The sequence below is a fragment of the Opisthocomus hoazin genome, chromosome Z (genome assembly GCF_030867145.1).
Source record: "Opisthocomus hoazin isolate bOpiHoa1 chromosome Z, bOpiHoa1.hap1, whole genome shotgun sequence".
Classification (NCBI taxonomy): domain Eukaryota; kingdom Metazoa; phylum Chordata; class Aves; order Opisthocomiformes; family Opisthocomidae; genus Opisthocomus; species Opisthocomus hoazin.
Genome location: NC_134454.1, coordinates 87612646 through 87627703, shown reverse-complemented (window position 1 = coordinate 87627703; position 15058 = coordinate 87612646). Strand labels below are relative to the sequence as shown.

Genomic DNA, 15058 nt, shown 5'->3' with positions numbered 1-15058 from the left:
CTTCTCGCAGACATCTATTTTTCTTTCCATCTCCTACGGACATGGGATATTTTATGCGCCTGTCGATGAGCCAGCTACACCAGGATTTCCTGAGAGTAACAAATTTGTGTTCAGGGACAAAGACTGGGAACACGTAACCAGTTGCAATGAGGCTGAGACAAATGCGCAAGATAAGAAACACCAAAAATTTAAGATCAAGTGGGTTCCTAATGCAACAGGTTGCATCCCAAAACTGTCGCCCAAACTCAGATCGGTACAGGACTTCTGAAGAGCCCCTTCCTGAGCCCTGAAATGAAGCATCAGGCAACTATCCTTTCATGCTCGGCTTCAAATCTGTTTGGATGCGGATGGAGAGCCTTGGCACCAACACCTCCTAATCTGCAGCATAAGCGGAGGCAGCACAAGATGTCCCACCCGGCTCCCCCGCGTCTCCTGGGCACGTCGGCTCACTGGTGCTCTACTGGTGGGCATAGGTGGGTCAGCCCCGGCACTAATCCCAGCAATTATGGGAAATTTCAGCGATGGTTCAGGTGGTGCAGGAGATCAGATGGGTGTAAGCTTCTAAGTAGCGGATGGATGCTCCCATCCAAACCAGGCTGCAGCTCCTGGTCCTCCTAGATGATGTCCCCACGACCTCTTGGTGACGCTCCAAACATCACCCACACTCCATAAAACAGGCGCCGGGGCCAAACGATAACACACCTTGTCATTAAGTCATGAGTCATTATGGCCATTCTGAATCGTCCTTTTGGTCTTCGATGACCTGTCTATAACCGGTTTCTGTCTCAACTCACAAGGCAGGGAGAACGCGTGCTGCTCAAGTGAGCTTGCACTGCAGGATGCTTACTAAAATGCCCACAGCACAGTACCAAGACTTAATAATAAGACTTTCAAAAAGTTAATTCTCAGGTTCAGGGGGAAAAACAAAATTGCATGTATTAAGAAAAGAAGTGACTTGCCGTCAGTTCCCCCAGGACTGCAGTTAGAACTGTAAGCAGTTTTAACTTGAAGCTCCCAATGACCCAACCCTCAGCTTTAGAGAATAATTTTCACCGCACAGGGGTTAGTACTGGTGAAAATTAATTAAGCTACTAGGAATCCTGGGGTGCATCAAGAAGAGTGTGGCCAGCAGGACGAGGGAGGTTCTCCTTCCCCTCTACACTGCCCTGGTGAGGCCTCATCTGGAGTCCTGTGTCCAGTGCTGGGCTCCCCAGTTCAAGAAAGATGAGGAGCTACTGGAGAGAGTCCAGTGGAGGGCTACGAGGATGATGAGGGGACTGGAGCATCTCTCCTACAAGGAAAGGCTGAGGGAGCTGGGCTTGTTCAGCCTGGAGAAGAGAAGGCTGAGAGGGGACCTTAAAAATGCCTACAAATATCTGAAGGGTGGGTGTCAGGAGGATGGGGCCAGACTCTTTTCAGTGGTGCCCAGTGACAGGACAAGGGGCAATGGGCACAAACTGAAGCAGAGGAAGTTCCAGCTGAACAGGAGGAAGAACTTCTTCCCTCTGAGGGTGACGGAGCACTGGAACAGGCTGCCCAGGGAGGCTGTGGAATCTCCTTCTCTGGAGATATTCAAGACTCGCCTGGACGCGGTCCTGTGCAGCCTGCTCTGGGTGACCCTGCTTCGGCAGGAGGGTTGGACTAGATGACCCACAGAGGTCCCTTCCAACCCCTACTATTCTGTGATTCTGTGATTCTGTGAATGATGATCGAGAGACACATTGACAAAAATAACATCAACACTCAGAGAGATCAGAGATCCGGTAAAGCTGATCCTACACCCAGTATGGTCTAAATGCAGGTCGATAACTTCTGTCCTCCAGCTCCTGTGAGCACACACCACCTCCACCCACCGTCGCCCAGCCCCTGTAGCTGCCCACACAAACACAGGGATGGACCACGCCACTGGCCGTGTGGACTCTTGACTGTTCACCCATGCATGCAGCTTCAGCAAATTCCCCACAAAGTCGGCATTTGCATGCACACAGCAGCTTTTCAAAGCCCAGCTCAGTGCCCCACCGGTTCCTCTCGCCACTCCTCATTACCATCCTCCAGCAAACCACGACAAATACAAAATCACGCTCTTCGTTGCACGACTGCAACAGTGTTAGCTCATCACTATGCTTCGCACTAATGCAGAACAACGCCAAGTGGTCGGCTGAGTCTGTTGTATAAATTCAGGGATTATTCTGTGTCATCTGTTTGTTCTTAAATATTTTTCAGTTCTACATTTGAGAAGATTCCCCCACCTTTCCTCCTTCTCAGCTGCCTACAACCCCTGGCTGCACTTTGGTAAAAAACAAAATAGATAGATAGATACCAACCTGTTTGAAAAGGCTCTGATTAAAAGTTTTCTTGTTGAAAACTGCAAGTTTTCCTAAGAAAAATATAGACATTTTGAGGAAGATGGTATTATCCCTGCTCAAAGAAAAAGGGATATGCTGAGTCTCGCTCCTCCTGGAAAGGATCATCACTTTCCAGCAGTGACACGGTTCTGCAGGTCCTGTCCCACCACAGCATGGCTCAGGAGGACAGACTATTTCCCTGAGCTCTCCAGGATGGAGGAGCTGGATGAGTGGACCAGGATTTTGACCACTGGCCCCAAATCTCCCAGAATCCGTCCTCTACTCCTGGCACAAGCAATGCTGATGCATGCAAAGGTAGAGAAACTCCAAGAGGAGGAGACAGAGGCTGACTAAAATATGGAGAAGAGCCCAGTGTCTGAATTCAAGGAATGGACCTAAAACCAAATTAAAAGTAAATTCCTGAAGTATTTTGCAAGGCACGAAGGTAACTCCCCATCTAGTCCTGCTGACGGCTCCCATGGAAAGCAGCTGGACTCAAGGTCACCATTGAATACCGTCTATGTGGATCAACTTCTTATGAAGACTTGCCAAAAAATAATTACAGGCATCTCTTAATTTCCAAAAATTAAACTACTCCAAGACTTCCAATAAAGAAATAAACCTACTTTCCTTTGCAGTAAACCAGCTGACTACGGACTTCTTTCCCAACATTAAGGCACTCAGCACATCTCAACAGACTTCGTATGGCTGAAGGACAGCTACAGCCTTCAGCAGCCAGGTCATACATTATACATGAATTAAGTAGGTCTCTGAGGTGTCCTTCATAATTGACACGCACTCACACCCTACGTGTAGACACACACACAAAACACGTCGTTAGGAGGATGCCTCCGATAAACAGCAAGCAAAGGACACGACTTCAGCACGTCTCTACCAGTTATACCTTGGTTGATTGCCTCAACTGGCTGCTTCTCCCGTGGCTGCCAGACCTGGATCCAGACCCATGCCTGGAGCCTGACCCCGGCCGGGATCCTGCGCTCCCACTGCTTCTGTGATCCCACTCTTCCTGGAAACAACAAACAGCTCACTTTAGTCAAGGGCAACGCCATCCCGCACCCACAAAAACCACCGAGCTTGTGAGCCAGGAGAGCTCCAGCTCCCAGACCACACCTGCAAGCACCTACAAAACCATGCCCATGCCCAGCACCCTGATTTTGGGGCTTTCTCGGAGTCCTTTAACATGTTCTATTTACACACTGCAAAGAGATGATGTTGTGGGAGGCTTCAATGAAGATAAGATTTGTCTCTAAAGCCCCAGTGAGGCATGACGAAAAATAACACTTACCTCCTCTATCTTCATGAGGATTAATTATGCACATTCAGCAACGCCACATCCTTTAAAACTGCTTAAGGACATTTGGACAATGCCCTTAACGACATGCTTTAACCCCTTTCAAACTGAAATGGTCTATTTTCTTCTATTCTGTTTGATTTGATTCTATATCCTCAATCACCTTCCCAAGCCCAAATCAACTACGGTCAGTTTTTCCCTCCGCTTCACCCACTGCTGGCGTTCAGCTACTCACATATTCTAAACTACTTGGAGTTCATCAGTAGACACATCACACAAATTACTATTTTTGCTTATTATGGAGCTGTTCCCAATGTTCTTCTGTATTGTCCTAACACTTGTTCTGCTGTCAAGCAACCTGCAGGTTTCTTGTTCAGCCGGCAGCCCTCAGGGCAAGATGAGTCATCTGAAAACCAGAATAACTCACCCAACCAGCCCTATCTACCCAAACAGACCACAAGGTGTTCGGGGAGAAAGGTGGGTATTGTCAGGGTAATTGCTCCAAAAGCTTTGCTCAGAGGCTTGGGGGAAGACCTTTGAAGTGACCTAAGACAATCAATAAAACCATGAGAGCACAGAGTGCAGAATATTCAACTCTCCCAAGTACTCTGAAAACCTGGGAAAAGCAAAGGGGAGCATGTGTTTCAGGGCTGGTGAGAGAGCTGACACTGAAGAGGGCTTCTCATGTCTCAGATATCCTTGCAGGACTACCTGAGTCTCTACGGACACTGCCACTGGCTAAGACAAGGGCAGAGTCACCTTGGCCTTCAAGAGCCATAAGAAGTCACCAGCAAAGCAAGGTGTGAACTCCTCTTTGCCCATGACAGCCAAGTCCAGGGTCCAGGTCGCTAATGCTGGGGCACAGACCACGTCCCAGCTCCACCACTGCCACCTGGGTTGGACAGGGCAGGGAGATGCTGCACAGCAGAACATAAGCTACCTAAGCTGATGCTACCCAGTGGTCCAGCAATGGACCTTAGCACAGATGGAACATGTAAGTATTTACTCAACACCAGGGACTGGAACGAAAACGTGTCAGTCCTGGTTTCCGCCTTGTTCCAGCTGCATGTTCTCTATGCTCTAACCTAGCAAGTCACAAGCAAGCTCAAACACATTGTGGTTGCCATAGCCTAAAATCAGCACTGACTTCAATAGAGGAGGTCAACTGGTTTTCAAGCTGCATACAGACGAAATTTGAGAGGTTGTGGTTATTCCCACCACATGTTACAACAACAGTAGAAAGCATTTTCTCCTCTCCTCACCCCATCGTGACCTGAATCTCCTGATGGATGAGAAATACCCAGTGGCATAAAGTTAAGAGAGTTCTTAAATTGGTGTGGAGGGAAAAAAAATTTGATCGATGCCACTTGTGAGACGCAGGCAGGTGGCTACTTTGGGAAGCCTTGGGGAAGAGCCAATCTTGAAGGCATCCTGAGAAGCGAGAAATAATCTCATTTGACGTGGGAAAGATGCACACCAACTGAGAAAGCGGTTGGAAGAAATGAACCTTCACTGTCTAGCTGTTCGAAGGATTAATTACCAATTTACTGTATCCTACACACTGGACATCTTGTTCACCTCTGCACGAAAAACTGCAGTGCCAAATGCTACAACAGGCCCAAGTCAACATATGTACCCTTTGCTTTAAAAGAGACACTGAAAACAAACATCACCGTTTGGTTACGTTTGGTTGACCCAACTTCTGGTCATGGTTGCCTGGAGACAACCTGAGGTTATGCAAATTCCAGAAACGTGGCTGGCCACAATAAAAGCCTTGTGAGAAACAAGGAGATTGGTACCACCATGCACCAACGTCCAAGCTCACTGAGATAAGCCAGTGGATACAGCAGGAACCAGTTAAGATAAAAATCACGGCTACCACTTTCACGAAATCAGCTTGTCTGCTGGCTCTAACTCATGACCTGGGGTCTTTTCCCTGTTCACATTCCTTATCTTTATCATGCTCTATTAATCTCTGTGTTTAAAAATAAATTATTTTTAAAACAAAAAGTGTTGAACTAAAAATTGTTGAACTAAAAATTGTTGAAGATGAAACAGTCCAACTGAGTATGGCCTAAATACACTCATGTTCAAACTCACCAGCACAGCCAAGCTCAGTATTTTACCTAAATTTCTGACTAATCGCCAAAGATGAACAATTTTTTCTGCTCCCTTACCGAAAGAGGTTCAAATCTCCAACAGAACAGAAATACGTCCACCAGAAACTCTGCCAGACATCTCTGGTGGCTTCGCATCCTCTAATATAAAGTCCTTTCATGCTTCAAGGTCGAGTTGGATGAGGCTTTGATCTGATCTAGTTAAAGATGTCACTGCTTACTGCAGGGGGGGTGGGATAGATGACCTCCAAAAGTCCCTTCCAACCCAAAGCGTTCTATGAATCTGTGATTCTATGAAAACGAACCCTCTCTGCAGATCGCCTTTCTGCAGGAGCAGGACAGCTCACACCAACCTCACGGGTGTTGCTGGAGGAGTGGGCAAGAGTACGCAGGTAACGATCGTTCCTTAAAAAACAACAACCGAGCAACAAAAACCCTCCACCAGCATCACTGCAAAAACCATAAAAACCCCATCCCAAACCCATACAGGCAGCTGGACTTCAGCAGAAAGCAGAGGCTCCACGGCACTGCTCACCCTCCCTGCAGCACGGCCACTCATGTGTCTCCCACATGGTGCTCTTGCTAAAACTAATTCAGCATGCTGCAGGAACAGATTTGTCCGCAGCTCCAACATAAGGTGAAGAAACAGCTGTAACGGCACAAAGGTCTCCATCCCGTGCCCCTGTCTCCTGACAACCTAATTCCCTGTCATCTGGCCTCGTTACTCTCTGCTGTGCCCTCGGAAGACCAAGACTCTCCTAGCCTGTCCCAACACCCCAAACAACCCTTGAACTCTTGTTCCCAGCTCTTATTTAGGCTCCTCCACCTACCATTCGTGGTCTACACTCACCAGCAGGAGATGGGACCTCTGAGCCACACTCTGGGGCTTGGAGAGAAACATCACCCCCTCCAGAGACTGATTCCCAGGGGCTGCTTTCAACCATGCCAATCCTTTTGGCCAGGCTCTGCACCCTCTTGGGAACAGTGAGGCTTGTGCACGTTAACACTGCCAGCCACCCACCTTCGGAAACTAGCTGTCAAGTCTAACATTTGCATTTTAATTAGCAATAATCATATGTTTCACTTACACTGCAATTTTCACCTTCTCAGCTCGCTCTTTGAGGCATGAACTAATTAATCCCGCTCCCTTTGCCAGCTCAAGAGTTAATACTTTCTGCTGCTTCAGTGCAAGTTTGAAAATCCCACTTGCAGAAAAAGGAGATAACTTTCCCCATCGCATGGGCCATAAACATGGGGACCACCTACGTGGTTCCTCTGAGTGACAGCAGGTATCGGCGAAGTTGGCTGTGTTAGTAGAGGTATAGACTGACCATGGCAATACCACAACACTTCAGTGGCACGACGTCATCAGTGGATTCTTGATGGGATTCATGTTCAATTGTAAGTAAAAATCTCAAAATTCAATGTACAGCATTCACAAGGTGGGCCAGAGGAAAAAGACAGACAATGGAAAGTTAGAGGACTTCTCAGGACACAAGAGCCGCAGAGATAGCCCTCTGCATTACTAGCTGTTCCACCACAGCACCTACAAGAAGCTTCCTAGACCAAGCTGTGGGGTGTCCTTCAAATGACTCCCAAGCTTTGAGTCTTAATCCTGGTCACAAGAGAAGACAGCTATCATATAAAAGGTCCTCTTTGAGGTTATTCCGCAGCAGAGGATTTCATGTGCTGTAGCTAAATCTTGCAGTTATGCAGAATTTTGACATCAGACTCCAAGTATTTAATGCCAAACCTCCCTGCTCTTCTAGACTTCTTCTAGAACAACCACGCCAATTTTTCTACAGAAAAGTAATGCTCTATATGAAAACAATTATTTTAATAATTTTAAAAGCACTTCTATGAAAAAACATAAGATTAAACATTTTAGCAGGGACAAATTTCCAGCTTCTTTCTTCTCAATGTATTGCAGGAAGCTGTAGGAAAAACAGAAAACTTACCCTTATAAAAAAATCACACAGAAAACCAAACCACTTTGGCTCTGCTCCTTCCCTCCCCAGGTCCACGTCCACCTCCCCCAGGTCTCTCCAATGCGGTATGGTACCTGATCAGTGCTTTGGTAAAGGCACAGCAGAAAGGACACTAAACATTGCTTTGAGCTCTTCTCCCACCAGGAAAAGTAATTTTTTATCTACACATGTACTGCAATACAGGACCAAAGGATCTGATGGGCTTGGAAGTAGGAGGTTAAGCCTACAAGATCTTTCTGGACTCCCCAGTCAAGGGCCTGTGTGGTTGTATTCCTTCTAGGCAACACTGGAAGAGACGTGTAGGCCAAGGAAGTGCTAGATAGCTCACTTATGCACAAGGATGAAGACGAGAAGGAGAACTGAGAGCACTCTGAACAGCACTGAGAACTTCAGATGTGCCATGGAAATCCAGTAGCAAGCCTCTGCATGAGCCTCGGAGGAAATGGCTCATGTCACCCCTTCCCTGCCAAGAGCTTTGGCACTTGTTGACCTATTCAATCGAATCTGGAAGAAGAATGGAGACCTCAAAGGTAACTCAGCTATTGCAAATTTCATGAAAATAGAGTGTGGGAAGCTCTCCCTTCAGTGGGCAGGCTGTCATCACCCTATACAAATGGAAACTGAAGGTGACAAGAAGTCCTCCCACGTGAGCCACTAGTGACACCAGGCCTAGAAGACACCTTCTCCATCCTCCGTAAGCAGGAGCAGCAGTTCTCCTAAATCAGGCAGCAAAGCAGTGAAGCATTTCACTCCCAGATCTTCAGACACCCAAGCAGGTGTCTGCTTCACAAGGTGTACCCCAAGCAGAAGCCCCAGAGAAAGTTAAACGTATGTATTAGCTGAAGGACTTGATTTCTTCCTCAGCAGTCCTCTCCGACCGTAACAGAACCGGGCTGCACTCACAACACGGAGACAGTGTCACCCAGCAATTACAGGCAGAAAACCATTAAGCAACTAGTTTTCTCAGAGCTGCTCTTTGATCATGGGCAGGTCATCCCACTTAAAGATTTAATTTCTTCCTCCGTCAGGCAGGGCTACACCAACCTGTATTCGCTGGCAACGCCTCCGAGTAACTCCCTGTCTTTCACTTTCTCTTTTTCTTTTGGAAATGAGACAAATGTGACTGTAGCATCTCGTTATGGCCTCAAGTTGCATCAGGGGAGGTTTAGCTTGGATTTTAGGAAAAATCTCTTTACTGAAAGAGTGGTCAGGCATTGGAACAGGCTGCCCAGGGCAGTGGTGGAGTCTCCATTCCTGGAGGGGTTCAAAAAATGTGTAGATGTGGCAGTTCAGGATATGGTTTAGCAGGCATGGGGTGTTGGGTTGACGGTTGGACTTGATGATCTTAGAGGTCTTTTCCAACCTTAATGATTCTATGATTCTATTCTATGATTCTATGATCTATCAGCACCCGCTTGTCCCAAAAGGTCTTCACAATGGTGGCCAACCTCAACTAAATTCAGCTCACAAACTGACACAAGCAGATCGGCGAGATGGGGAACCCCAGACTGCCCCCAGATCATCCCTCACATTTTGCTGAGCAAGAAGACCACTGCACTTCAGGTCCGGACCCAAGGATGGGCAACTAAAGCCAGACATGGGCTGCCTAACCAGCACGGGGAAGCGAATTACATCTTCGGTTGGGAGATCCTGGCAGCCTCTTCGCAAGCAGGGCCCACACACTCTCCAGCACTGATCTGGTTAGCCAAGGATTTGTGGGGCATGACATGCTGCCTGCTGATGTCAGCAGATTAGCCAAGAAGCAGACGACCTCACCACGGACTCGAGAAGGTTATATGATGGTGGTGCTGGTCGCAGGAGCCTCAGTCCAACTCTGGACCTAGTGATGTGGCCACTGCCCGAGACCGTGATGCCTTGCCACCTGCCTCTGCAGCATCCATCGGGGAGGATTTCCTCATGTTTGACCCCAAGTGGTCAAGCAGCACTGATGTCTGCAAAAAAAAATTGCTGGAATCGCAAGAGAAATCTGCACTGACAGTTTTATAGAAAGTGGAAAACCCAAAGTAAGTTCTACTGTGCATTGAAATCTGCTGTTTCCCAAGAGACAACCTTCACAAACTGCCCCAACCCTACAATTCCCTTGCTTTGGTAACGCAGCAGCTCTTCCAGCCATGCCTTCATCCGGTTCGAAGCCAAGCGCTCATCATCAGAGAGGGTTTCAAGGTTCAGTTGAGACACATGCAAGAGGGACCTGCAAGGTTTGAGTGGATCTGCTCTGCTCCCATCCCACGCCCAGGAGTCAAAGACACCTGCCCTGGCTGCACTCCCCCAGATGCAGGCAGCTCAGATGTCCTCTGCCTACAGTCTTGAGCTCGCACAACGTGAAGCACAGAATCATAGAATCACAGAATTGTTTAGGTTGCAGGAGATCGTCAAGATCATCAAGTCCAATGTTTTGGACGGAGACATTGGCGATAAAGTTTCATGTGATATTATGTTTGATTTTGTGGGAATTTCTCATGCTTTCCTTACCAGCAAGGCTTGTGTTGGGTTCAGGCGTGCTCTGGCAGGACGTGCCAGGCTTGGTGACGATGGCACACAATCCCTCCAAAGCCAGATGTAGAGACATCTGCACACTACTGAACAGCACAGGACACTCAACATCTTACGCTGTTTACTTGTCAGCGCAGCCCTTGGGATGCTACAGACCCCAGCCACTTAGTCCTCCACAACCAACGCCCAAGAGTGGAAACCCACCACCTCCACCTGCCACAGGCATGTTGCTGTTTCTACTGGCTTAACAGGAAGGCAAACCAAGTCATGTCCACCACCACCGGCTCCTGGGGGAGGACAGTAGAAAGGTGCTACTGGCAGGGTGTAGGATAATCCAGATGTGATCCACACACCCTGTCTGCTCCTTCACCGCTCAGTAGATGGGCAACATGACCATCAACTACAGAAGCCCCTGAGGTCCCCAACCACACAACAAGTCCCTGCTGCAGCCAGTAGAGACATGGACACGCATGCAAATAGGCAGTAAAATAAACTGCAGTCCCCTTTACTGCCAGTAATACAAGCTTGCGTTTGGCGATGATGGGTGACAGCCAGCCACCGTGGGGGAAGAGATGGACTTGGCCAGGAAGGAGGATTTTCTGCTCTCCCTCTCCCACCGCCTGGAGAAATGGGACAAACCCGCAGAGTCGTTCTGGTTTTTGTTAATGCCTTTTCCACACGGGGAGCCTGGGATGGAGCTTCTGCCAGGCCTTTCATGTACCAAGAGCTCCGCTGGCTCTCTAAACACATATCATACCAGAAGTCTTCTACTTAATGAATTGCTCTCAGAAATATATCAAAGAGCTTCCTACTTGCAACAGCCTCACAAGGGGAATGCAAATAAAGCATTACATAAAATCTTCCCACTGGATCTTTTCAGAAAAAAGAAAAAAAAAACAAACATAAAAAGATGTAAAACCATTCCCGTATCTAAACTTTCCTATTTCTAGAGGCAATACAGTGCTCAGATAGTATCTTGCGTACATCGATGGAGTGGTCTTCACCCCAGACCTTCCACGGGGTATCGCTCAAATGCAGTGGGGCTTAGCAGAGCAGGGCCACGCCACGCAGCAAACGAACACGCTCACAGTAGGAAACGAGGAGAATTACAGATGAACCGAATATAATTATGAACCCGGGATTTACTCAGCACGCCAGGAGTTCACAAAATGTATGTCATGAGATCTTCCATGAGCAAACTGTCTTCTCGCACCCACCTGGTTCAGAGAACTGGAAAAACCAGAGTTAAAGGTTTTCAGGGGGAATTTTCTCCACTTTTAAGCCACTGCTTTGTGCAGGATGCACAAGGGCCAACCTATGGGCGCTGACCCCTAAATCGTCTCTTGCAGCTGCTAAGCAGGGGTCTCACCAACGAGTGCAAGAGCCGGGCAAGTATTAGGTGGTCTTTCCTAGAGATACCCAACCAGGTTGGAAAAACAGCAATTTAGGAATATCCTGGACTGCAGGCTGCATCAAGACACCTTAATATTACCCTTAAATTGCACATTATCCAGGAATTGCTCTTAGCCTCACACTTACACAACATACTTATATACTCATATATATATATGTTTAAATATATAAACATCTATATAAATACACAATACACCTATAGACAAGGAAAAAAAAAATCTTTCTTTTATTTGCCTTAACCTTGCTGGGTCCTAGAGACAAAAATTTCAAAGGTATCAGGTATTTCGGGGTGCAGAGGGGGATTTTCAAGCATGGCAAAGTCAGCTTCACTCTAGGCTCCCCTATAACCTTTCGGAAGCCAAGTACTTCTGAAAACATGGCCCTGGACTACCCTGCCCTCGCAGAAAAGGAACCAGATGCTGAGTATCTTTTCAGCACTAACCTGGATTTTCATATAAATGCCCTTTCTGATAGTCAGGGTAGCAATGTGAGCGGCATATCGCGGTCACCGATACACAACCCCCGTTTTCACAGCACCCAAAGCCAGCAGAAATCTCACATCCAAGTATTTTTTCAACTAAGACCGGTGCGTATTGCATGAGCGGCAACGCAGAAATCTCAGCTGGAAATAAAATAGGAAAAACAGGAATTCGATTTTCCAACCAATCCCCTCAAAATCCACAGAAAATCACAAAAAACCACCCTTAACATCCCTTGGGAAATCACTACCCAGCTTTTTGCTTAGCAGGTTTGAAGAGTGATTGATAATTTAAGATGCACACCTTATTAATGGTTTTTATTTTTTTCTTAATGTTTAAAGCTACTAGTGAAAAAACAACAGCCAGAAACAGTAATAAACTGAACCCAGTCCTCGCCAGCAGCATTTCACTCATGTATCAGCAACAGCAAGAGCAACGCTTGCCTGGACAGAAGAACAATAGCTCGCAGGTCCTCTTCAGTGCCAAGGCAAATTTGTTACTTGCTGTTAAAGGAAGCCCAACGTGGAGAGAGATAATTATGAGCTCTGCTGCAGGCTGGGAGAGAGCCCAAATGCAGGGAAAACAGCTTGGGCATCAGTGAATGTGAGTTGTGCATAGAAAACAAGCTCCGTGATGGAGGAGGTCAAGCAGGTTTGAAAAAACAAAAAAATCAACAATAAAAAACCCCCCATCAAGTTGAAACAAAAGACAGCACGGCTCAAGGTAGCTGGAAGATGTCAGGGCTGTGTTAACCGAAGCCAGGAAAGCATCGCTCGCACGCGACTCCTGCATCCTCCTGTGGTACCCAGCGCGTCAGCCAAGCCCTTGGGTGCAGAGCCAGGGACCTTCTCCCCCAGGGAAAAACACACCCCGAGAAACCCAAGGAGGATCGATGGAAACAGCCGGCTGCGACACTGGGAGGGAGCCCGGGCCAGGTTTTGCTGCCAAATATTTCGGAGCAGATCAAAGCTGCCATGAATTAAATCCACCACCGTCCGGCACCTTCAGAGGCTCATCTGAAGCCGCGTCTCCGTACAGCACGCACCATCCCACACCGCAAGGTCTTGTCTTTGGTGTGTGCGGGTGTGCGTAAAGATGTTCCCCGCATCCTTGCGTCCAGGCACACGGCAGGGAGGGGACGCGTGAGCCCCCATCCCGCAGCCGAGCGGCTTCCAGCACGGCTCCGTGTGGGAAGAAACCGTGCACAAAATGGGATGCGGGAGCTGCAATACGCACTGCTCAGACGGCCACGGCCTCTTGTACCACCCTCCAAGGGGCTCTTGGGCTTCTCCTCACGGATCCCACGCATGGGACCGAAGCCTGGAGGACATCAAGCAAGGCAAGAGCATCAAAACCACCAGCCTGAAGCCCCTTCTCCAGGTGGGACATCCACCAGTCACAGCAGCTGCAAATAATGCTTCACCCTTCCCTGCAGCTGGCTTGGTCTCGTATCTCCTCGGGCGAACGCTGCTCTTACAGAGCTGATGGTCGCACAGCAGTTCCTCAACTAGGTGACAACGGTCAAACCCACGCCTCTACCATATCCAACCGCCTGTCACACCAGTGCTCTCACAGAGGAGGGACAGCCACCTCCAGCGATGCCAGCAGCGCTTGGTAAATACTCTCCACTGAGATTCACACCACGTACAACCACCAAAACCGACTCCCACCTGGCTTCTGTCACTGCAAACCCAACATAAGCTCCCAACACATCCAGTTTTGCTGCTTCTCCAAGTTCACCCTCTCAGCTATTTAATCCCCTCCTCTGCAACATCACCCAGGTGCTGCACCTACCACCCCAGCAGACACACAACCAAAGCTCCACAAAGCTCCCTCATTTCAGCTACATCTCAGACTTCCAAGTCAGCTTCCATGGTCCAAACAGGTCCCTTGTACAGGTTGTAACAAGGAGTTCTTCAGGAATAAATGGGACACTCCATATTTCTTCCTCTTTATCACCAAGCAATAAGCTCCTGGTGAAAGCACCCATCCGCACGTTGGGATGACGCCCATCTCCCACGGTTTCGGTGGGAGCAAGCTTTCAGCGGGCGAGCAGCGGGACACGTCTCCCCTTCCACAGGAAAGCTGGCAGCACGGGCAGGCTCCGCGCTGCCAGATGAGGCAGGAGAAGAACAAAAAGCAAAAGTTTGGTGAGGAAGAGCTACCACCCCTACCTGATTGTGTTCGTGAGACGACGGGCCCTTCCCTCGGGATGGGGAGCAGCTGCCATCGAGCTGCTCGCTACAATCCGCCGTCCACTGTAAAAGGGATAAAAAAAGGGATTGTGTAAAATAATAGCTGGGCTGGGGAAAACTGCTGTGTCAGTCCACAGCGCACAGCAAACACCGTCCGGCCACGGGAATCACCGTATGCGTGCGGCCCCCCTCTTTTTGAGGACGATCCCAAAGGCTTTGGCTCAGAAATGGTCCACCTGCCAACAGTGAGCAGAGGGGAGATGCAGGAAAGCACCTGAAATGATGCTTTGCAATAAAAACCATCTCCAGTATTGCCTTGCAGACTCCAACGGTGTTTGGCAGCTCATGCGCACGGTAGGCACCAGGATAGCTTGACTTGAATACTCTTTTCCACGGAATTTTCTGCTTTTCCAAACTCTGCTTCAGGGACAGACAGGAGTCCTGAGCTGCCAAAACCCTGTGTTTTCACAGAATCACAGAATCCCAGCATGGTGGGGGTTGGAAGGGACCTCTGTGGGTCACTCAGTCCAACCCCCTGCCGAAGCAGGGTCACCCAGAGCAGGCTGCACAGCACCGCGTCCAAGCGGGGCTTGAATATCTCCAGAGAAGGAGACTCCACAGCCTCCCTGGGCAGCCTGGGCCAGGGCTCCGTCACATTTTAAACAAAGCAGAAAAAAGAGCTCCAAGTGGCAGGT

General features: G+C 48.5%; 1 protein-coding gene across 7 annotated transcripts in view; it reads right to left on the bottom strand.

Annotated features, from left to right (window-relative positions):
- Positions 1–15058, bottom strand: part of LOC142358832 (CBP80/20-dependent translation initiation factor-like) — a 156402-nt gene that overhangs the window by 104903 nt on the left and 36441 nt on the right. For 4 of the 7 annotated variants that reach the window (XM_075410981.1, XM_075410980.1, XM_075410983.1 and 1 more), the window contains exons 3-4: positions 14343–14426; positions 3250–3372 (exon numbers count right to left, since the gene is read on the bottom strand). The exons of 1 other annotated variant lie outside the window; for it this stretch is intronic. In XM_075410981.1, coding sequence (XP_075267096.1) covers positions 3250–3372; positions 14343–14426 — 207 coding nt within the window. The remainder of the gene's footprint in view (positions 1–3249; positions 3373–14342; positions 14427–15058) is intronic. 2 more of the 7 variants (XM_075410986.1, XM_075410985.1) reach the window with 2 other exon arrangements.